This window comes from Cetorhinus maximus, chromosome 9, assembly GCF_964194155.1.
Source record: "Cetorhinus maximus chromosome 9, sCetMax3.hap1.1, whole genome shotgun sequence".
In the NCBI taxonomy this organism is placed as follows: Eukaryota; Metazoa; Chordata; class Chondrichthyes; order Lamniformes; family Cetorhinidae; genus Cetorhinus; species Cetorhinus maximus.
In genome coordinates this window covers 14442365-14467418 of record NC_135887.1, presented here as the reverse complement: position 1 = coordinate 14467418, position 25054 = coordinate 14442365, and the positions used below count along the sequence as shown (strand labels likewise).

At 44.0% G+C, this 25054-nt stretch overlaps 1 protein-coding gene across 1 annotated transcript in view; it reads left to right on the top strand.

Annotated features, from left to right (window-relative positions):
- sgsm2 (small G protein signaling modulator 2) overlaps window positions 1–25054 on the top strand; it is a 228997-nt gene that overhangs the window by 179682 nt on the left and 24261 nt on the right. The window contains exons 12-16 of the mRNA XM_078548103.1: window positions 11543–11696; window positions 15933–15997; window positions 16476–16621; window positions 17772–17900; window positions 23074–23256. Coding sequence (XP_078404229.1) covers window positions 11543–11696; window positions 15933–15997; window positions 16476–16621; window positions 17772–17900; window positions 23074–23256 — 677 coding nt within the window. The remainder of the gene's footprint in view (window positions 1–11542; window positions 11697–15932; window positions 15998–16475; window positions 16622–17771; window positions 17901–23073; window positions 23257–25054) is intronic.

The following is a 25054-nucleotide window of genomic DNA, read 5'->3' as shown; positions in this document are numbered from 1 at the left end:
GCTATCCCGAGAGAGGGAAGTATGTGCCCCTCCCATGGTGGCACTGCTGCTCACATAGTTGATCTGGAAGGAGAAGAGAGCGACAGGGGGTTAGCAGAAGTGGATGACTGGCAGCTCAAAGCAGCGACAGGTTACTGAACAGAGTGTGTGAGGGAGGGAGTTCAATGGGACAGAGAAAGAAGGGTAAACCTGCAGAGCGTATCCTCCGACCTTACCAGTTGTGACGCTCCTGGCTTGTCCTCTTATTTTAATTGAGTGTTTATCTATGTCTGGGCAGTGGACATTAACTGGGGATTTGGTTCGACTTCTATGTCTGGGAACAGTCTGAAACCGTGTTTGTTGGGTCAGGGTCATATTAGAAGGTGTATCTCTAAGTAGAAACTTAAATATTGTATGAAGATTAGGTTCCAGCTCTATCCTTTACCACCTGGCTTTCTGGTGTAGAGTACACCACATCAATGATGGCCACTTTCAAAAGGGACATCCCTTGAAATGATGGCGCATTATCTCCCTCTTATTGTGTGGTAGCTGGTCCTGCAAGAAGGAAGGGAGTGTATTAGCGTGTAGCTCACTGAAGGGTAGTGAAGGTGCCTGTTAAAGTAGAGTAGTGTGGATGGTGGGTGAAAGTTATGATGGGTGTGGGCGAGTGTGGAGCGTATTTGAGTGCACTAGCAGCTGTAGTGCATGCAAGCCAGTTTCTCACTGAAGCATGGCCACTGGGGTGGGAGGAGAGTGATGTGAAATGGGGGAAGCAAGCTTTGAGAGTGGTGAAGCTACAGGCGGTGGAGGGCTACGCAGAGAGTAAGAGAGGTATAAGTAGGACTCTGACCTTAACAGCTCTGGTCAGATCATTGACTTTAGTTGACATTGCAGCCAGATGCTGGGCACTATGCAACTTGCACTCAGCCACCTCTGACCATAGTTATTGGGTGCTTTAACCTGCTGCCTTTTCTGTCAGTTGGAACTCGGACCTAATTTCCCATTGTTGATCTGCTGTGCAAAGATTTCTGAGAGTTATGAAGCCCTTGTAAAATTTGGGAATTTTTCCTAGTTTCAAGTTTCCTGATTGAAGCATGCAGGACCGGCAGGGTAAGAGGCACAGGCTCCCTTTAAATGGCAGTGCTATCAACCAAGTTTCCACCCCCCCCATGTCTTCTGCCACAGTGGACGAACCACCAATAGCCAGTGCAAGAAGCAAGACAGCTCACCTAATATGTGAAAATGAGGCAGAAACCCCAATTAGTGACTCTCTTCTCACATCACCGGGTGAAGTAGTAAATTCCGCTTCATTCCCATTTTGGGTAGCAGTCGAATTTCTAGCCCAAGAAAGGAAATGCACTGGCAAGTGTTCTGTCCCAGAAGGATACGTTTTTCCAAGTCTTCCTTTAACAATGATGATAGATACAAACATAACACACCAACATACGAATTAGGAGCAGGGATAGGCCACTCAGCCCCTCGAGCCTGCTCCGCCATTTAATAAGATCATGGCTGATCTGAATGTAACCTCAACCCCACATTCCTGCCTACCCCCGATAACCTGTCACCCCCATGTTAATCAAGAATCTATCTAGCTCTGCCTTTAAAATATTCAAAGACTCTGCTTCCACCGCATTTTGAGGAAGAGAATTCCAAAGACCCTCTGAGAGAAAAAATTTCTCTTCATCTCTATCTTAAATAAGCGACCCCTAGTTCTAGATTCCCCCATAAGAGGAAACACCCTCTCCACATCCACGCTGTCAAGACCCCTCAGGATCTTAAAGGTTTCAATTAAGTTGCCTATTACTCTTCTAAATTCCAGCGGATACAAGCCTAACCTGTCCAGCCTTTCCTCATAAGCTAACCCACCCATTCCAGGTATTAGTCTAGTAAACCTTCTTTGAACTGCTTCTAATGCATTTACATCTTTCTTTAAATAAGGAGACCAATACTGTATACAGTACTCCAAATGTGGTCCTGTACAAGTTTTTAAAAATGTTTTATTTATTCATGGGATGTGGGCATCACTGGCTAGGCCAGCATTTATTGCCTTAAATGCCCTTGTTCAGAAGGCATTTAAGAGTCAACCACATTGTTGCAGGTCTGGAGTCACATTTAGGCCAGCAGATTTCCTTCCCTAAAGGACATTAGTGAACTAGACGGGTTTTTACAACAATCAACAATGGTTTCATGGTCACCATTAGACTTTTAATTCCAGATTTTTATTGAATTTAAGTTCCACCATTTGCCATGGCAGGATTCGAACCTGGGTCCTCAGGGCATTACCCTGGGTCTCTGGATTACTAGCCCAGCAACAATACCACTACGCCTCCCCTCAACTGAAGCATAACCTCACTACTTTTGTAATCAATTCCCCTCACAATAAATGACATTCTATTAGTTTTCCTAATTACCTGCTGTATAGGCATGCTAACCTTTTGTGATTCATGCACTAGATCCCTGTGAATCTCAGAGCTCTGTAATCTCTCACCATTTAAAAAATAAGCTGCTTCTTTATTCTTTCTCCCAAAATGAACAATTTCACATTTGCCCACATTATACTCTATTTGCCAGATCTTTGCCCACTCACTTAACCTTTCTATGTCACTTCTTAGCCTCCTTGCATCCTCTTCACAATTTATTTTCCTACCTATCTTTGTGTTGTCAACAAATTTAGCAACTATTCAGTCCCTTCATCCAAGTAATTTATATAAATTGTAAAAAGTTGAGGCTCCAGCACTGATCCCTGTGCCACACTACTTGTCACATCCTGCCAACCAGAAAAATAACCATTTATGCCAACTCTCTGCTTCTTGTTGGCTAACCAATCTTCTATCCATGCCAATATGTTACCCTCTACACCATGAGCTTTTATTTTCTGCAATAACCTTTGATGTGGCACTTTATCAAATGCCTTCTGGAAATCTAAACACAGTACATCCACCGGTTCCCCTTTATCCACAGCACATGTGACTCCTTCAAAGAACTCCAATAAATTGGTTAAACATGATTTCCCTTTCACAAAACCATGTTGACTCTGCCTGATTGCCTAGCATTTTCTAAGTGCCCTGCTATAACAGCTTTAATAATAGCTTCTAATATTTTCCCTATGACAGATGTTAGGTTAATTGGCCTGTAGTTTCCTGCTTTCTGTCTCCCTCCTTTTTTGAATAATGGAGTTACATTTTCCAATCTAATGGACTTCCAAAATCTAGGCTAGGGAGTTTTGGAAAATTAAAACCAATGCATCAACTATCCCACTAGTCACTTCTTTCAAGACCTTAGGGTGAAGTCCATCTGGGCCTAGGGATTTGTCAGTCCGCAGCCTCAGCAATATGCTTAATACCACTTCCCTGGTGATTGTAATTTTCCCGAGTTCCTCCCTCCCTTCCATTTCCTGATTTACAGCTATTTCCGGGATGTTACTTGTGACCTTTATAGTGAAGACTGAAGCAAAATACCTGTTTAATTCATCCGCCATCTCCTTACTTTCCATTATCAAATCCCCAGACATACTTTCTATCGGATCAACGTTCACTTTGTTAACTCTTTTCTTATTTACATATCTATAGAAAATCTTACCACCTGTCTTTATATCACTAGCTAGCTTTCTCTCATACTCTAATTTTTCCCTCCTTATTAATCTTTTTGTCATTCTTTGCTGTTCTTTATATTCTTTTCAATCTTCTGACCTGCCACCTGTCTTTGCGCAATTATAGGCTTTTTCTTTAAGTTTGATACTAACTTTAACTTTTTTTAGTTAACCACAGATGGTGGGCCCTCCTCTTGGAATTTTTCTTTCTCATTGGAATGTATGTATTCTGTGTATTCTGAAATAAGCCTTTAAATGTCTGCCACTAAACCCCTATTTAACCTTAACCTCATTTGCCAGTTCACTTTAGCTAGCTCCACTTTCGTGCCCTCATAATTGCCCTTATTTAAGTTTAAAATACTAGTTTTGGACACACTCGTTTCGCGCTCAAAATGAATGTCAAATTCAATTATATTATGATCACTGCTACCTAGGGGTGCCTTCACTAGGAGGTTATCAATTAATCCTATCTTGTTGCTCCATACCAGGTCATGTATAGCCTGCTCTCTGGTTGGCTCCAGAATGTGCTGTTCTAAGAAACCATCCCGAAAACATTCTACAAGCTCCTCATCTACGCTACCTTTGCCTAGCTGATTTTTCCAGTCTATATGTAGATTAAAAGTCCCCATGATTATTGCTGAACCTTTCTGGAAAGCTCCCATTATCTCCCATTATTCTGTCCTATTACATAGTTACAATTAGGTGGGCCTGTACACCACTCCCACAAGTGACCTCTTGCCTTTTTCACTCCTCATCTTAATCCAAACCGCTTCTACATCCTGGTTTCCTGAATTTGGGTCATCTCTCTCTAATATACCAATACCATGATTAATTAGCCGAGCCACCCCTCCACCTTTCCCGAACTTCCTGTCCTTCCTAAATGTCACATACCCTTCAATATGCAGGTCCCAATCTGTCACCTTGTAGCCATGTCTCTGTAACAACTATCAGATTTGACTTATTTCTATTTTCAGCATCATTTCATCTGTTTTGTTTTGAATGCTATGTGTGTTTAGATGCAGAGCCTTTAGTTTTGTCCTTTTATTATTTTTGTAGTGTTTAGCCTTAGCTGCTGATTTACTCTTAGAATTGTACTCTCTATCCCTTCCTGTCACAGCCTGTTTATCATCTCCCATATTAATACCTTTCTCCCTTGCTTTGTCTCTACTCTTTAGTTCACCACACCTTCCCAAATTTGAACCCCTGCCCCCACTATTCGGTTTAAAACCCTCTCTACTTCCCTAGATATGCGACTCACAAGGACACCAGCCCCAGCATGGTTCAAGTGTAGACCATCACAACAGTACAGATCCCACTTTCCCCAGTACTGGTGCCAGTGCCCCACAAACTGGAACCCACTTCTCCCATACCAATCTTTCAGCCACACATTCATTTCTCTAATCTGATTTGTCCTATGCCAATTTACATGTGGCTCAGGTAATAATCCAGAAATTATTACCTTTTGAGTTTCTGCTTCTTAATTTGGTGCCTAGCTCATCATACTGACTATGCCGAGCCTCCTTCCTCATCCTGTCTATGCCGTTGGTACTGACATGGACCATGACCACTGGATTCTTGCCCTCTCACTGCATGTTCCTTTCCAGCGCTGAGCAGATGTCCCGAACCCTGGCACCGAGCAGGCAACAAAGCCGCCTGGACTCTCGCTCTTTGCTACAGAGAACAGTGTCAATCCCCTTCTCTATACTGTCCCCTCCTACCACCATGTTCCTTTTTGCTTCATCCACTTGAATGGCTTCCTGTACCACGGTGCCATGGTCAGTTTATTCATCCACCCTGCAGCCCCTCCTCTCAACCAAACAAGCAGAGAGAACCTCAAATGTATTGGACAATTGCAGAGGCTCACACTCCTGCACTCCTGCCCACCGGGTCCCCTTACCTGCCTCACTTGCAGTTGCACCCTCCTGTCCCTGGCCACTGACCAAATCAGAAGACCCTGTCCTAAGTGATGTGACGGCCTCCTGGTATAAAGCATCCAGGTAACTTTCCCCCTCCCTGATGTGTCACAGAGTCTGCAGCTCAGCCTCCAGCTCAATGACCCTGAGCCGAAGTTCCTCAAGCTGCAAGCACTTACTGCAGACGTGTTTGCCCTGGATCACAATGTTATCCAGGAGCGCCCACATGCTGCAGCCTTGACACATCACCTGTCCTCTTTTTCCAACAGATTCCCTAATCTAAAGCTAAATAACCTCAGCCCTTTCATTTCCACTTTATGGTCTTGTGATGTAAGACTTAGCAGTGAGTGCTATCCAACTGTGGAGGGCAACACAGCCAAGCCTGATACTGTCTACAGACGCTCACTTCCAGTAGGGATTTGTAATCGGGGAAACTATTTTAGCTTGTTTAACATAGCCATTGATGCCAGCTGCAATACCTCAGTTGCTGCCAAGAGTGAGACCAGTTGCTAGGCCCCAGATGATGTTTTGATATGTGATTATTAAGCAAAATATTGCTGCGAAAATCCCTATTTAAAGTTCCATTTTGGGAAGGAAGGATGAAAAGCAATGAAAAAGATAACCTGTGAATGTGTTTGTATTTGTGAGTGTGTTCTTTTGACTGAATACCTTCGGTCAAAATCAGATAGAAGTGCATTTTCTAACTGCAATGCATTACTATAAAGTTTATGATTAAAGAATATACAAATTAAAACAGATAAGTGCAAAACTGATGCTGGTTATATAAGTTTCAGCACAATCTTTGGCCTTTTTAATAGCTGCCCTTAATGTCACTGTCAGGGGGCGGTGTGTAAGTGAACTGTGCATTGAAGGCATGCTCCTCATCAGCCCTTTCAATCTTTTCTTTGAGCAGTAACTATTAACTACCACCACTTAGCTGCCAGCCGATCGATCTCTGTCGAGGATGATGAGGAAGACGAGGATAGGCTACATGAAATGATTTCTATGATCTGCTCTCGGAACCTCACAGCTCCTAAAATGATGAAAGGTTTTTATGCAGTTTGGCCTAATCACACTTGAAGTGATATGCAAGATATGCAGTGCACCGTACAGAGTCTCATCTCAAGGTTCAACAGTGTTGGCATTACTGATGTTAAAAATATTGAAATTCTTTTGACCCATTTGAACCTTTAGTACACCGATTGTTCTTTTTCTCTGAAAGTTCATTTTCACTTCCCTGTCGGTTAATAACCTGTGGGTTCCGCTAATGACTTAGCAAGTTTAACCAGTGACCAAAAAAAAACACACCGACCAAGGGAAGGCCAGGCTCAAGCTCCGACTGTACCGGGTTGCTGCAATTGGCCATTCAGCACTCGTTGGTTGGAGGGTGGGACAATTGGCGTAGGCTTCTGCCCCTAATTGCTGTCCGGTGATCTTTGCTAGAATTGTGCCACTGTAGACAGCAACAACTTGCATTCCTGTACCTCGGTAAACTGCCCCAAAGCCCTTCACAGAAGTGCGAACAGACAAAATTTAACATTGATCCACGTAAGACATATTAGGACAGATGACGTAAAGCTTGGTCAACGTAGTGAGAACAGCACCAGGCTGATCTGTGATATCCCTTGAAGTCACACTCACTATTTAGGCTCAGGTGTCATACAGCTGCCACTGGGCGAGGGGCTAGGGAGGGTGGCTGACTTTGTGGAGCCAATACCCAAGCAATGAATCAGAGGATTTGAGAGAGGAGAGAGTTGTCAAGGAAAAATTAAATTCATTTTCACATGAGGTTGACTGAAATATTACACTTTAATCTTAAAGGAACAGAAAAACTAAATCTAAGCTAAAAATTGACCAGAAAGAATAGCTATATTCCACAGTCAGCAACTTAAAAGTAGAATAGTTGGACTTCATTTTATTATTTTGCTAATTGTTTTGCCACTTGCCAGTGCCACCTATGAGCACTTACTAACACTGCACCTACTTTCTAATGTAAATAAACAGTTGGGATGTTCCAAGCCATTATACCTAGGAAAAGGGGACGTGAATTTAATTGTTAATATTCCTGTGTTTCTCCCCCCACCACCCCCATTACAAACTCCACATTGACCTCAGCGCCCTTCACTTGATTAACGCCCAATATTTGTAACAAATGCATGAACCCATTTGACTTAACGTCTTCTTTCAAGTAGAGGACGGATGAATTTTATGCAAACACCCGTGTGCAATGTGACTTTATTTTGTCAATGTTCCAACTAAATAGTTTGGGGGAGGAGGGATGGTGGTGGGGTGGGGTGGGGAGTTGTTTGGTGTAGAGGGGGCAAGCTCATTTACCAGCACTGCTGTACTAAGAACTGCAAACCTTTTCAGGAAAGATCACTACATTCTTAGGCACACTATTGATGGTTTGAAGGTAATGACAACACTGTTGTTTCCCATTTGCTCACCGTTGCTTTTAATTTTTTGCAACATGCTTGAACTGTGCATGTGGCCACAAAATAAAAATCCTCAGAATAACTAAGATGCTGTTCACTGTAATTCTTCACCAAGTGATTTTTTTTTTCCCCCCATTTTGGTTTCTCAATGTATAAGGCAACCTTTCATCGGGTTTTATTTTTTGTCTTTAGGTTCTGTGAGGTTCTGATTTCACCAGGTTCCTTATCACACTTAAAACAAACAAAAAAAAAAAAATTCTTTAAATTCTGGTGCAATACACACTGAAAATTTTTTTGTAACTCAACCAATGAGAAGCTGCTGTAAATGATACGTCGGCCAACTGCTTCCTGAAGAATTAAGGTGAAGAGCATTTTTTTTAGTTATGATTTTATTTTATTTTTTTACATTATTTCATTTTAAACTCAGCTCCCTGTTCGCCTGCTTTGCCTTGAAACGAGGACCTGTGCTTCTTTTAGTTGTCTTGAGCGTAGTGATACGATGCTATCGCAATCATGGCTGACGTTGTATTAATCCCTTTCCTTCCATGGCACCTGTTTCAACCCTTTTTTCCCCCTACGGTTCATTTATCCTTTGCTAGATTTAGTTGCCTGGCTGCATGTGGAATTTTACAGCTATGTGCCCTCTCTTTTCGCACGGAGAAAAAAATAGCAGAAAATTGGGAGTGATCCCAAGGCAGTCGTCTAATAAAGAGTTCCGATGGCATCCCCAGCGGGTGTGAAACACAAGCATGTTCATAACTGCCCTCTGAACTCCTGAAATTAGAATATCCCCTTGTAATCACTCCAAGATGTTTGTTTATTTTTAATAATATATACTGTAAATGTGACAGGATGGTTTCAGTTCAGATTCTGGTCTGTATGTTTTTACTTGTCAACTGCACTCAATGTTGTCGATGCATGATGAAATTCTCTCGACAGAACCCATGGACGTTATGTTGTCAATACAAGTTTAATCATATTGGAGTTGATTACCAGAAAATTCTATGTCCCGTACATATTATGGACAAGAATATGGAAAGACTCCAATTTTACTTCATGTCAGTGATGAATCTAGCTGCTTTGAATCAGTGTCACTAACGCATGTTCTCTGTACCACAAGTTAAAAGCTTTATTCTTTAACAATGCAGCAAAATACACGTCATTGCCATAATTTATTTTAACCTTTTTTCTTTTTGGTTTCAGCATCATAAATAATTGCATCTGTAAAACGCCTGGGGAAATGTGATTAGTACAGGCGCTTAACCTCTGCGTCCATCCAGTCCCATTTAGGTCTTGAAATTTCAAAAAGAAAAATATAGAATTTCATTGGTAATTCTAAGATATGCGGTTTATCCCAGCGCAACATGTAATGAGAATCTCTGCAATTTAGGCATTGCTGGCTCATTTTCATGATCTTCGAGTGTCAAGACTGTTAAATACCAGTCACTTCATTTTATAAAAAGAGATTTTTCCAATGCTCTATCCAGCCACCCCACACCCGGCACTTGCTGACTCATGTTGGACTATGCTTCCAAACTTGCAGGCTAACCTATAGTGCAGGTGACACTGAGACATTTGACAATGACAAGCTGTTCATCAATGGAGGTCATCACCTGGGCCAGATTCTCCGCTCGTCCAATGGCCACACAACCAATTTCTAGCCGAGGTGACCAGACAGTAATCAGGAATGGGCAGCTTTTGTGATTCCATCATACCTAGCAGAACGCCTACAGACTTGTAGTAAGGCTTTGTCATTCCAGTAGGATGTGACAGGATGTCACCCTACAGTATTTAAATTGCGGCAGGGGCAACAATCGGTGACTCAGTTTTGTGCTAGCAAAAGGAAAGCAATGTAGGTGTGGTAAATCTGAAATACACAGAAAAACCTTGGACATATTCAGCAGGTCAGGCAGCTACTGTGGAGAGAGGAAGGCGAGAGTTAACATTTCAGATCCAAATTTAACCCTAACTTCCTGTCTCCAAAGATGCTGCCTGACCAGCTGTGGGTTTCCAGCGATTTTCCGTGTTTACTTTTGTACTGGAGCTTGTTTACTCTGGATCAGCGTCTGTGAGGCGAAACCTCCTGATTACATTAAAAATAAAACTTGGCTACAGAAGCTTGGGTCTGCGATTCATTTGCCAGGAAAGGAGTCAAATTCAGTAATACAGACATGAGGAGATGGTTGACAAAAAAATAATCAGAACCAAATGAGCACCTGTATAAATGCAGCAGAATTTTTATTTTAATCATTCAGGGGCTGGATGAGGTGCTGTGTTCAAATGAAGAGTTTAAAATTGATGGGATGAAGGCCCATTCTTGCTTAGGTGTTACATGGAGTCCTCTGTTACATGAGTTCTGGTAGCCAATTTCTAGTGGTCTGAGGCGATTGAATTGATTTCAGCGAGGGTGGCTATAGCTAAGCTACATTGGCTTTAGTCCCTGTGGGATAGGTATGGGAAAAATCAGACAGGGCTCCCATGCCTGATCACTATTGAGTGACCCCTGCTGGTGAATGCATGTATATCGGATTTGTTTGTGATATTTTCCCAAATGTGAATATTTACCATCTTTCGCTGTTTATGCTTTGGCGATATACTAAAAGGGTGCTGGCACCCATAGAATTATACCATTATTTCAACATGAACAATGCTTTCAGCATGAACAAAGGAGTACAATTGGGGAGGAATATAAGCAGCACCACTGAGCTCCAAAACGTCCCAATACAATTGGTATCTGGCAGTGGCTACTGGATTAGAATTGGGACCAGAAGAAGCTCTATTTTGTTTGAGTGCCTCCTCCAATCCAGTCCAGGGCCACTGAGATCAACTTTCTCATTAAAATTGATGCCCTGGTGAAGATCAACAAACTGACAGATCAGGAATTGAACTTGGGCCCTTCCTCCTAGGTTGTTTGACACTCTTGACTTGCAGTTTCTTTTTGGGCGACCAGGCAAGAGGCCCCCACTTGGAGCACCTCGGAGGTTCAATTCGGGCTGAGGAGAAATCTGGCTCTAATTGCTCTCTGACACTGCATTAAGCCTGGAGTTCACCAGCTGATTATAGTAGCGATGATAACTGGAAATCACCCCCTCCTTGTCTGACATGGGACAAAAGTAAGGGAGCAGTTTGAGGGCCATGTAAGGTATAGAAAGGAAAGTTGAATTAGAGTGGCCCCTCACTGAGACTCTGGTACATTACAAACTCCAATATAACATTCATATAAACCACAGAAATACCCTGTCCAACACACCCCACATAAATTGACTCCTGCCTTAGTCTCAAAGATAATGTTCTAGAGGAAAACATAAAATCTTTAGATTTAAAAGAAAGTTGAAAGATTCAGAGAATCATGAAAAATGAGATGGATCAAATAGATAGGTGGATAAGACAGCCAGACACAAAAGCTACTTTGTTAAATTTGGATTTTTTTTTAACCCCGCTAGTTATTTTTTAAAACTATTTTTACAACTTATAAGTTATAGCACTTTTTGGAAACTCTTAACCTTTTATTCAACATAACACAGAAGCACCTAATTCACACCAGCCAGTAATACATTGCAGTATGTTTGGGGGGAAAGTACCACTAAAATGCAGGCCGAATTTTATGTTATTTTTTTTTCCAGATCCTAGTGAATTATTGGAAATGCATGGATACAGTGTGACACAGTTTCCTTGGCAGCTGGGAGACCTGTGTAGTCAAGGCTCCTCCTGTTTATCCTGTTCGACCAATGGCTCTCCCTATGACATGCCCAATTGCTGCAGCTGTGGAAATGACAGGTAAAGAGAACAATGCTGTATTTCGTTAGAGTGCACCTGAGTGGGAGAAAGATCAGTTTCACGTGCAGATTTTACAAAAATAAGATAGCATTTGCCTTCAATTCCACTAGTAGCTGACTGGTTAACTTAGGAACACCATAAGGCAGATCCAGGACCATTGCCCAATCCAAATCAAGATCCAGCCAGCCTGTTGCTCAAATTTTTTAAAAAAAATTTACTCATTGGATCTGGGCGTCACTGGCTCGGCCGCAATTTAGTGCCCATCCCGAATTTCCCTTGTTCAGAGGGCATTTAAGAGTCAACCACATTGCTGTGGGTCTGGACTCACATGCCAGACCAGGTAAGGACAGCAGATTTCTTTTCCTAAAGGATTAGTGAACCAGCTGTGTTTTTACAACAGTCAGCGATGGTTTTAATCCCAGATTTTTTATTGAATTCAAATTCCACCATCTGCCGTTGGGGGATTCGAACCCAGGGCCCCCAGAGCATTACCTGGGGCCCCTGGATTACTAGCCCAGTGACAACACCACTGCCTCCCCGCATCTGGCCTACAGCCAGATTTCTAAAAATGTAGACCTGTGACAGTCCTACCTTCAAAATAGCATTTGTCACCATCATTATGAATTTGCTTTGGATAAAAACGTCAGCTAAATTACTATAATAATATTTAATAATATAATATTCAAATTCAGCCGTCGCATTAAAACAGTGGGTGAATTGAAAGTTTCTGTCTTCTCTGTTTTTAAAAAATTAAACTAAGTTGATTTTTATGTGTGTGTGTGGCCCATGATAAGAAAATGGTTCCCCGCCCTGACACAGGAAGGAAGAATTTGCTTTTATAAGCAAGTATATTAGTCATCAGGATATAGGACTGTATTGCTAATTAATTACTTTTTAAGTAAGTGACTTATGGTTATGTTGGTAAACACATCCACCAACTTACACACATGGCAAGATCTCCCAAATAGTCATGGATTTTTTTTAGTGTTATTGGTTGATGGCAGAATGTTGGCCAGCACACTTTGGAATTTCCTTGAAGAATGCTCTGTGATATTTTATTGAATGTAACTGGTTGTGTCTTGATCTGTCGTTTGGAGTTCTCAGGCCCCATCATAGTAGAATCTGCCATCCGTATTGGTGGTGAGTTCTTGTATGCCAGCAAATGAAGGTGACGCTATAACCCCTAGTCACTGAGAATCTTTCCTTTGAAAGGGCACAGTGAAAGTTTTAGATTTGACTTTTTCCGGCTACGTACTGTGGCATGCTATTTTCACCTCTGAAAACAGGCACATGGAGATAAGGGGCTGAATTTTGCCGTCGGCGAGCAGGGGGCGGGACCCGCTCGCCGATGTGTAAAATGACGCAGGATGACGTTGGGCAGAACCCCCGACATCACCGCGCCCCATTTAAATTTTCAGGAAGGCGAGGCCACAGCCAAATCAGCTGTGCACCCGCCGACCTGTCAATGGCCAATTGAGGCCATTGACAGGATCATTAAAACAATTTAAGGACCTGCCCGTCCAACCTTAAGGCTGGCGGGCAGGCCAGGAACCCCGGCGGGAATTAGAAAAAACATGAAACCTCATCCACTGGCGGGATGAGGTTTCATGCAGGGATTTAAAAAGTTTAATAAACTTATAATGTAAATTATGAACATGTTCCACCTCATGTGACATTGAGGGGGACATGTTAGGGATTTTTTTTTTCTAATTTTCATATTTTTAGAAGTGTCAGCGATCTCCCTGAGGCAGCACTTAGCCTCAGGGAGATGTGTACTCTTTCATGCGCAAGCGTGAAAGAGCACACTCTCACTTTTGGGGAATCCCCCCCCTGCCCGCACAGGGTGCGCATAGCGCTTCCCGCCGGACGTCATGCTGGGCGGGCTTTAATTGGCCCGCCCACGTAAAATGGCGGCGGGGCCCGCTTCTCCGGTGGGGATCGGCTCCCCGCCCGCCGGAAATTGGGTCGGGCCCGCCCGCCCAGCAGGCAGAAGATTCTGCCCAAGAGCTCAGGAAATGGGAAAGGAAAGGAAATATAATTCCAATGCTTTCCTGAAGACACTGATTCCCATTGGGAAATGGATCGAGGGTACTAGTAGCCCTTAGTCCATTTTCTTACACCTAGCTCTAGGTGGTGACTGTCAGCAAACAATCCAACCATGAGGAACCCGATCCTTTGTTCACTCTCAACATTCAAGTGTGTGCATTTTTCAGCAAGAGTCTCTGGGCAGCGATTGTGAGCCGGAACATAGCAATTGCTAGACGAGAAAGGCAAAGGTCCACCTATTTCGCCTTCTACGTCCTTGTAGTCACTTCATACAACAATAGTGAGTTGTTGACTGCTCAAAAACCCTGGCTTGGTTCCCTCTTCCTGCCCCAGTGACGCTGAGGCAGATTGCAGCACCACATGCTGCTGCTCTGAGATCAGTTAACTCAATGCAGATCAGCAACTGAAATAAACTGTTGATGAGACTTACTGATAGTATGGGTGATGACATTGACTCAAGGACAGGGGAATAGTCAGTATTAACCCAATTTGTAGAAAAAAAAATGGTGATTGCCAATATTGGGGAAAAACAGAATAGGAAAGGCTAAATAAATGTAAAGGAAGTGAATTAAGATCAGTTATTAACTCCTGAGGTTAATGAGAAGGTGGTTCTTGTGCCACTGTTGTTGGTTTCTCCTCTTCCGTTGTGTCCAGGATGTTTTTTTATTCATTCACAGGATGTGGGCTTTGCTGGCAAGGCCAGCATTTGTTGCCCAGCACTAATTCTCCTTGAGAAGGTGATGGTTAGGTTCACAATTTAAGTTTCTCTTTCTTTGCATTGAATCTTCTTGTATCACCAGGTGAGATTGTGTTTATGTAGCTTTAGTATTTCACAAAGAAGTTTGTTTGATTGACTACCTTATTTAAAGGAATGACAAATTGATGTTGTGATTTTAATCTAATTCAAGTTGAATCTGGCCATCAAAGGTCTTTTGTGACCGTACTCAAATTTTGGCCAGATGTGGTTAACAGTGCACTGTTTTCTCTGGGCGCTACTCACTCCTGTTCTGAATCAATAAAGAACCAACCATATTGAGCCAGGGTATTAATAGTGTGTTAACTGTATTGTTAAGGATATACAGGTGGAGGGCATTGATTGATTAAGTACCTTGAGCACATATAGTTCATAGCACCCTCGCCTTTGAATCAGAGGGTTGTGGGTTCATGTCCCACTCCCGGAAACCAAGAACTGTGATTGTACTTGAAAAGAGTTGCAATCTGTGACTGTTGATAACTCGAAAGAGTATAAAGAGAGTCTATGGTTCTTTAGTTAATTAGTTAAGTTTGTTCATTTGGTACTCAAAGAGTATAAAAAGAGATTTCTTGTGTCCTAGATGTGGCTCAGTTGGGAGCACTCTTGCCTCTGAGTTTGAATGTTCTGGGTTCAAGTCCCACTCCAGAACTTCAACACAAAAATCAAGGCTGATACTCCAGTGCAGTATTGAAGGTATGCTGCAATGTTGGAGGTGCTGTCTTTCAGAGAGGTCTTGTGACACAATGTGTAATGTCCCTGCCTCTGGACCAGAAGCTCTGGGTTTGAGTCCCACTCTGGGACTTGACGGCCAAGGAAGGTGTGTTCATAAAGTGGCCAAATAAGTTGAGTATCAACATGTAAACCCTTCCAACATGCCTATGGCAGGTGATAAGAGTGGGGGAGATTCCTGGTCAGCTGTGCTTTATGTGGGGTGGCACCCCTCAAGCTATAGCTTCAGGCTACTGACTTGTTCCAGGAAAAACAAGTTATGGAAATAGGCAGTGCTTTGTCTGTCTGCTTCATGCATCTCTGGGCATGGGAAGTTGTCTAAGTAAAATGTACAGATGGACTTAAGTTAAAAACTATATAGAGAGACTTCTTGAACACTGGGTGATGGTTAGGGAGGAGGAAGACATTTGTAATGTTGCATTCTGTAAATAAATCTATATCAAGATGAAGATTGGTGTCTGGTTTCCTGCTTCAGAATGAATGAACACAGGCCTGGGGAAGGAGGAGAGCAAGATGATATCATGCACGGCAACAAAAATTTTCATGGTGTATGATGAAAAGTCATTCTAAAATAAGAGATGTCCCTTATAATTTGTGCCTAGACTGTGGAGAATAAACATTCATGGACTGTGATATAAACAGATAAAGAGGAAAATTGGCTCACATATATAGATCCTCTTGCAAATCTTTTGATTCTTCATTTATAGGACCCCATTAAAGATGCTCTGTGAGAATATGAAGAGGCAGATTGTTTCAAGGGCATTTTATGGATGTAAGTACATGAGAAATATCAGGGAGTGAGTGATGGACGCTGTAGAGGATAGTGAAAGATATTTAAAAATTATTTTTAATCCATATTTTTATGATGAATTGGCTAAATATAGATGATTGTGTTGCATTTGTTGATGTCATCATGTGATTGGTTAACTGGCATCACTATTGATAAAATTAACCAAATTGTACATCTAGAATTATACATGACTAACAGTGAGTACTGATCTGTAAATTTAACACTAATAATTTGGAATTTAATTGAAAACCTCAGATATTAAAAGCTCTGATTGAAGGCTGGGAGGTTTATGAATCTATCCCCTGCTGCTTCCGATCATTTGCTCTAATTGAAGCATTTTGGAAGTCCAGTTGATGCCTTTGTGTGCATGTGGTAGTTTATTGCTGTTAGTGATGAACATCTATATTTGTTCCAAAGAATCGAAAAGTTGTTCTGAAAGACTTTGTGTTTCTACACACAGGGCTAGCGTACTGCCGTCACCTCTCTACAGTCCGCACACATCTATCAGCTCTTGTGAATCACACCATTGTCCCACCCGACAAGCCATGTGAAGCCTCGGGTGGACTGACTGGAGAAGTCTGGAATAAGTATGAGAAAGATAGGAAGGTAGGACAGAACTCTGGTACGACTGTTGTTGATGCTGAGCACATCAAGCCCTCCTGCCAAGCAAAGAACTCACCCAGGGAAACAATGAGGTCAAGACAGTCAGCAGAGGGGGGGAAAGAATCAAGTTAGATTGCTGCTTCTGATCTGTATTCAATGATCACTCCTGAAATATGTGAATGGCAGGATTGAACTGAGTTGATTAAATAACGTACAGGCAAATACTGCCTGTTTATCCCCCAAATTTATGGTGTTCTTAGCTAGGAGCTGGGGGAGTAGTGGATGGAGCGTCAATGTTGCAGTACAATCAGCTACTGGAGGGTGTGAGATATGCTTCAGGGTCCATCACCACTGCTTCCACATACAATTGGAAATACAATTTGCAAACAGCAAGTATGAGCAGAAGAATCTTTCACTTTTTTTCTCTCCAATTTTCTTCTTTCTTCTTCTGAAGACACTGACTCACAATTTGGCACCTACTGTTTGATATATCTTGGCCGTTGGCCACAATGGCTTATATCAATAGGCCGTCCAACCATTGAGAAAAGAAGCTGTAGAGAGCCAGATACTGTTCACACTTGATGTTCGCAATGCATCCAGTTTACAGCAGGGATCGCTGCATTGGGATCAATAATAGGAACCCTAATCATTTTCTTTTCTTCCCAGCTTAGGAACGCTGAGGCCAATTGTAGCACCTCAGCTGCTCCTCGGGCTGGGGCCACCCAGCTTGGAGATCTAACCTGGGACCATTTAGCTGTTATGTCTGTGTACCAATGGATGTCTTAACTACTAAGTCCCAGAGGAACTTACGTTGTTCTTCATACTCAGACATGGTTTCTGCAAGAAACCTATCTTAGTTGCAGTTAGCCTGGGTTAACCAAACATTATAGCAATTTTAAAGTGGGAAAGGCTCAGAAGATCACCTGGTGACATACCTAAGGAATGCTAAATGATAAAGGTTAGTCTAAAGGAAGAGAAAGAGAAAGCATTTTAAAGAATGTGACTTAGCCTTCTGCCTTTATCTGAAAGTTAACTTGTAAGCTAGACATGCATAGTTCTGCCAAAATTCTGCTAAAGTATTTTAAGCATTGCAATAACAGAAATAGAATCAAAAACTGATAGAATCATCACGGTTTAAAATTTATATTTTTAGAATTACAAAAAATTAGAGCTGCTCAGACTGGTTTACTATGGAGGAGTCCAGCACGAGATAAGGAAAGATGTCTGGCCCTTCCTCCTGGGACATTACAAGTTTGGCATGAGCAAACAGGATATGGACCAGGTAGGTGGTCAACACCTTCATCAGATTTCTTTTACTCCACTATGTGCCATCTGGCCTTGAATGGGTTGAATGAAAAGATGGCAGATGTGAAAAATTACAATGTCACACCTCTAAGGGGTGCTCTTCTCAAAGTTGGAAATTAAGACAGGAGACTGAGTAAAAGAAACTTTGTGCTGTATCTAACTTACGATGTACCTGATGTAGTAATATTTGGTGACAATGCCCGCTGGCGGCGGGCGTGATAGGTGGCATGCACGGACAATATGGCGTGATCGGTTTCACGATGGCGAGAAGGCAGGTTGCGATCGTCCGCTCAGCCCGCTGACGGCTGGGTCGCATTTGCCGCCAACGGTCAGTGGGGAGCTCGTTGTAATGCATCAGCATCTCATTAAAAGGCCAGCCCACCAGGCTCTCGGACCCCACGCGGACCGTCCGTCCACCTCGGCGGGAAAGCATGCCGACGTGTTTCACAACAGCACAGAGGTGATGTGCACTTGGTGACCTTCACTTTGTGGGGGACTGGAGGTGAGTGAACAGCATCATTCTACAGAGCTCACCAGGGCCGCCTGTTGCTTTGCAGGCTTCAGGGCGCCGGGAGGCTGGGGTGAATTGCTGCCCTGCTATGTTGGCGCGGTGGTGGGGGGGAGCTGGTGTCCGGGGGCAGCTGCTGTCCAGCCATGGAGACGACTGTTGTTGGGGCTGGGGAGGCAACTGTGGCCCTGGCGTTGGATCCCACGCACAAGAAATCGAGGTTGGGGGCAGGGTAGGCAAGGGAAGTGGCCACACAGTAGGGACACCTGTATAAACTGACAATTCCTCTGCAACTGAGACGGTTCACAGTGATATAGGGCTGACTTTTCCCCCCATCGGGGCTGGGGGGGGGGGGGGGGGGGGAGTTGACGGGCGGGGCATATGGGTGTGCTTCCAATCGGCACCCCCGATCGGAGGCGCGGTGCCATTTTACATGGGCGGCCCAATTAAGGCCCGCCCAACATGACGTCCGCAGGGAAGCGCTATGCGTTCCCTGTGCAGGCGGGGGTGGATTCCCAAAATTGAGTGCGCGCTCTTTCGCTCATCTCCCTGAGGCTAAGTGCTGCTTCAAGGAGATCGCCTCTGCTTCCAAAAATATTAAAAATAAAAAATAAAAATTTCCCTTACATGTCCCCTCATGTGACAAAGTTCCTCCCGACGTCACCGCGTGTCATTTTACGCATCGGCGAGCGGGCCCCGCCCCCGCTCGCCAACTCGTAAAATTCTGCCCATGATTGGGGTCAGGCTCCTAGACTGCCTGCCCACGCAAGCAACACGGAGGCACCAAAGTGCCACCAAGCGCTCCAGAGGCTCCTGGCCAAGCAAAGGCAGGAGCCGCCACCTCCGGAAGAAGCGGCTGCTGGGACTCCCGCACACATTGCCCAGGAGCGACAGTGAGCCAAGGCTGGCCGGTGCCTAGCGACAGCCAGGGTCTATAGACGCCGCCTGTCATTCCTGCAGATGACCGAGAACTAGTGTTGCTGACGACTGCACATGTCTAGGGACCTGGTTGCTCACATCTGCCACTTACTGCAGGACTTGACGCCAAGGGGATATGGAGGGCATTCACTGCCAGTGGTTATGAAAGTGACCGCGGTGCTCAATTTCTATGCCAGTGGCTCCTTTCAGGGCTCCACAGGTGACCTCTATGGGATTTCACAATCCGCCACCCACAAATGCTTCCATGAGGTCATGGATGCCATCTTTGCAAAGGCACACACCTTTGTGCATTTCACCCGGAACCAGGACAGGATGCAAGGGCCATTGGATTCTCCCAGATCTCGGGATTCCCACAGGTGCAGGGTGTGATTAACTGCACCCATATGGCACTCGGATCTCCATCATAACACACGGTGGACTACATCAACTGCAAGGGATTCCACTCACTAAATGTGCAATGACCACCAGAAACACATCCTGTAGGTGTGCATATGGTTCCCAGGGAGTGTGCACGACGCCTACATCCTCAGTCGGTCACAGATCTCTGGAGTCTTCCAGTGTCCACAGAAGCTGCAGGGTTGGCTCCCTGGGGACAAGGGCTACCCTCCGAGTCCATGGCTGACGACACCATTGCGGTGGCCTCAGGCTGCAGCAGAGTGACACTATAATGAGGCTCATGCAGCAGCTCGCAACTTGGTGGAGCAGACCATCGGGATGCTGAAGATGAGGTTCTGGTGCCTGGACCGGTCTGGTGGAGCCCTGCAATACAGTCCACAGAGGGTGTCACACATCATCATCGTCTGCTGCGCCCTTTACAACCTGGCACTGCAACAGCGAGATGAGCTGGCTGAGGAGGAAATGGAGGAGCTGCATGTCTTCTCCGATGTGGAGGACGCCGTTGGGAATGAGGCTGAGGAGGTCCTCGGAGGCGACGATGATGGGGATGAGGCCCTCGCACTGGCTAGATGAGGCAGGCGCACTTGGGAGACCCTCATAGCAGCTATATTTGCGGAGGATGATGACAACATGCAGTGAGGTGACCCCATAGATCCTCATCGCATTTGTGAATGTTTGACTCCAGTCTGGCTTATGGCATCTCGAATATCCTCTGTGAGAAAGCTCTTGTCATGGGGATGCAGTGGAGGCCCTAACAGTGGCTCGATTGCAGAAGGATGATGACGACATGCAGTGAGCCTCTGAGAATGCCTGACTCTTGTCTGGCCGAGGGCAGTTTGCTTGCACTCCATGATCAGGGTCATATCACGGAGATGCAGTCATGAAACTTTAGAAGATGCTTTGTCTGGCTTCAGCACCTGGAACCCTTCAGGAGCTGGAGCACAGCACCAGTGGTCACTGGTGAAGAGATGGGGGACAGCCCCTCCTTAAAGGTGCTGAGAGCACATCGAGAGAATGAGAGAACTCTGTGGCGCCTGTCCGCTACATTCTGGCAGCAATGACCAGCACCGCCGAGGTGCAGGCATCAGTATTGTGTCCAAGGAGTGTGAGGCCAGACCATCACTTTGGTCTGAAGGCTGCACAGGGAAGAGGCCCTGGACTGAGACACCTGCCTTTATCTTGTGCAGAAAGGTTTCACATCTGAGTGACAAGAACACTGCTCATCAGAACAAGGAGCCATAGGCAGGGAGACATTCTTGGGAGTTTATTGACAATAGTGAACAGTATGTACAAGTGATTAACACCCATGCTCTGGCTGTGCAACTAATTCTACATAACTTTCCTAACCCTGGGGAATTAATAATTAAAAATAAGGGAATGGTGGCTGAATTGAACAGGTATTTTGTATCTGTCTTCTCTGTACAAGACACAAATAACATCCCAGAAATAATTGTAAATCAAGGTGAAAGGGAGGGAGGAACTTAAAATAATTATAATCATCAAGGAAAGGGTACTGAGAAAACTATTAGAACCAAAAGCTGACAAGTCCCCAGGTCCTGATAGACTTCATCCTAGGGTCTTAAGAGAAGTGGCTGCTGAGATGGTAGGCGCATTGGTTTTAATTTTCCAAAATTCCCTTGATTCTAGAAAGGTCCCATCAGATTGGAAAATAGCAAATGTAACTCCTTTATTCAAGATAGGAGGGAGACAAAAAGCAGGAAACTCCAGTTGGCCTAACATCTGTCATAGGGAAAATGCTGGAATCTCTTCTAAAAGAGGTTTTCGCAGGGCACTTAGAAAATCTCAATGGTTTTGTGAAAGGGAAACCGTGTTTGACTAATTTATTAGAGTTCTTTGCGGAAAGGGGAACCTGTAGATATGGTGTACTTGGTTTTCCAGAAGGCATTTGACAAATGACATCAAAGGTTACTACACAAAACAAGAGCTCATGATGTAAGGGGTAACATATTAGCATGGTTAGAGGATTGGTTAGCTAACAAGAAGTAGAGAATATGCATGAATGGATCATTTTTGGATTGGCAAGATGTAACTAGTGGAGTGCCACAGGGATCAGTGCTGATGCCTCAATTATTTACAATCTATATCAATGATTTGGATGAAGGGACTGAATATATGGTTGCTAAATTTGCTGATGACACACAGATAGGTAGGAAAGTAAATTGTGAAGAGGACATAAGGAGTCTGCAAAATTTTTTTTTGGACAGTAATAGGTTAAGTGAGTGGGCAAAAAGTTGGCAGATGGAGTATAATGTAGGAAAATGTGAACTTCTCCACTTTGGCAGGAAGAATAGAAATGCAGCATATTATCTAAATGGAGGGAGATTGCAGAACTCTGCAGTACAGATGGATCTAGGTGTCCTAGTACGTGAATCACAAAAAGTTAGTATGTAGGTGCAGCAAGTCCTGAGAAAGGCAAATAGAATGTTGTAATTTATTGCAAGGGAAATGGAATATAAAAGTAGGGAAGTTTTGCTACAGTTGTACAGGACATTGGTGAGCCCACATCTGGAGTACTAGATACATATTTGGTCTCCTTGTTTAAGAAAAGACATATTTACATTAGAAACAGTTCAAAGAAGGTTTACTCACTGATTCCTGGGATTAAGAGGTAGTCTTATGAGGAAAGGTTGGACAGGCTGGGTCTGTAACCTTTGGAGTTTAGAAGAATGAGAGGTGATCTTATTGAAACATATAAGACCCTGAGGGGATTTGACAGGATGGAGGCTGAAAGGACATTTCCACTTGTGACAGAGACTAGAACCAGGGGACACAGATTAAAAATAAGGGGGTCTCCCATTTAAGACAGAGATGAGGATTTTTTTTCTCTGAGGGTTGTGAGCCTGTGGAATTCTCATCCCCAGAGAGCAGTTGGAGGCAGGGCCAATGAATAGTTTTAAGACAAAGTTAGATCCTTGACTAACAAGAGAGTCAAGGGGTATCAGGGGTAGGCAGGAAAGTGGAGTTGAGGCCACAATCAAATCAGCATGATCCTATCAAATGGTGCAGCAGGCTCAAGGGGTCGAATGGCCTCCTACTGCTCCTAATTTTGTGTATTGGTAGTAGAAAGTAAAGGTTAAAATTGACCTTTCCGCATTTGTGGCACTTGCACATCAAGCGGCGTGATCCTTAGGGAATGCTGCACAGTAGCGCCATTAATGGTGACAGAACTCCACCTGTGACCAACAACCATTCGGTAGTTACAAGAATGATAACACTAGAATGTGTGCATAAAAAAATGTGGCTTGACCTCTGACCCGCTGTGTTGATCCCTGTGCTTGCCCCGCAGGTGGATGAAGATATCGCTGCCAAGTACAGATACGTAATGGCAGAATGGAAGGCCTGTGAGATGGTCGTTAAGCAGAGAGACAGGGAAACGCACTCAGCAATCTTGGCCAAATTTTCATCGGGTAGCAGCATAGACAGCCATGTGCAACGTCTGATTCATCAAGATTCCAGCATCAGCAATGACGTAAAGTATCTTGGGTGTCACATTTCCTGTTTGTGTCGTTGATTGGTACCCGTGAGCTCTTCAGATCTCTCAGGTTTTGTCTTTGCCCTTGGCAGATAGATAGGCAAACTGGAAAAGCCACGTTTATTCTCCACCTATAGTTGCCCTGAGAATGTGGAAGTTGCCCTCCCTCGTGGTGACTGTTTTGATAACTGAGTAGCTTCAGAGGGAAGTAAGAGTCAGTTACTTAGTGAGGAACCAGAGTCACATGCAGGCTAGACAGGGTGTGGTTGGAAGGCTCCCCGACCAGAGGGCATTAGGGAACCAGTTGGATTTTTAGACAGTCTGGTTGTTTATTGGTGTGAGCCTGCAAATTAGCAGATATATTGAAGTGATTTTCACAAGTTACCATGGTAGGAATTGAATGCACAACCCCTTAACTATAACATTACTGTACTCAGATATAAAAACCACGAATGCGAGAGAAAGAATCACAGAATTGTTAGGGTGTAGAAGGAGGCCATTTGGCCCATTGTGTCTGCACCAGCTCTCTGAGCATTTTAACTTAGTACCAATCTCCTGCCTTTTCCCCGTAACCCTGCACATTGTTCCAGTTTAGATAACTATCCAATGCCCTCTTGAATACCTCAATTGAACCTGCCTCCACCACACTTCCAGGCAGTGCATTCCAAACCCTAACTACTCGCTGTGTGAAAAAGCTTTTTCTCTCCTCGCATTTGCTCCTTTTGAAAAACATTTTAAAACAGTGCCCTCTGGTTCTCGATCCGTTTACGAGCGGGAACAGTTTCTCCCTATCTACTCTGTCCAGGCCCCTCATTATTTTGAAAATTTCTAGCAAGTCTCCTCTCAGCCTTCTCCTCTCCAAGGAAAGGAGACTTCTCCAATCTTTCTTCATAACTGAAGTGTCTCATCCCTGGAACCATTCTCGTAAACCTCTAGTGCACTCTCTCCAATGTGTTCACATCCTTCCTATAGTGTGGCGCCCAGAACTTTTTTTTCTTTAACTTAATTTCTATCTCCTTTGTCATCCAGGGAGCTCTGGATTTATTTGTCCTACCCTTCCCTTTTGAGGGAACATACCTTGACTGTGCCCAAACCATCTTCTCTTTGAAGGCTCATTGTTCAGCTACTGTTTTTCCCGCCAACCTTTGGTTCCAGTCTATCCGGCCCAGCTCCATTCTTGCCCCATTGAAGTCCATTCTGTGCCAGTTGATTATTCTTACCCTGGATTGACCAATATCCTTTTCCACCATAATCCTAAACCTTATGATACAATGATCATTGTCCCCTAAATGTTCCCCCACTGTCACTTGATCTACTTGGTCCACCTCATTCCCAAGAACCAGGTCTAGCAGCGCCTCCTTTCTTGTTGGACTGGACACATACTGCTGTGGGAAATTCTCCTGAACACAATCTAGGAATGCTTGTCCCTCACTTCCCCTTACACTACCACTAACCCAGTCTATACACGGGTAACTAAAGTCCCCCATTATAACTACTCTACGATGTTTACACTCTCTGTAATTTCCTTGCAGATCTGTTCCTCTACATCCTTCCCACTAGCTGGTGGTCTATATACTACACCGAGCAATGTAATTGCACCCTTCTTATTCCTTAGCTCTAGCCAAATAGATTCTGCCCTTGAATCCTCTGACACATCCTCTTTCTCCAGAACTGCAATACACTTCTTAACCAAAAATGCCACCCTTCCTCCTTTTTTGCCTTTCCTATCTTTTCTGAACACTTGTAACCAGGAATATTTAGCACCCAGATCTGCCCTTCCTTAAGCCTGGTCTCC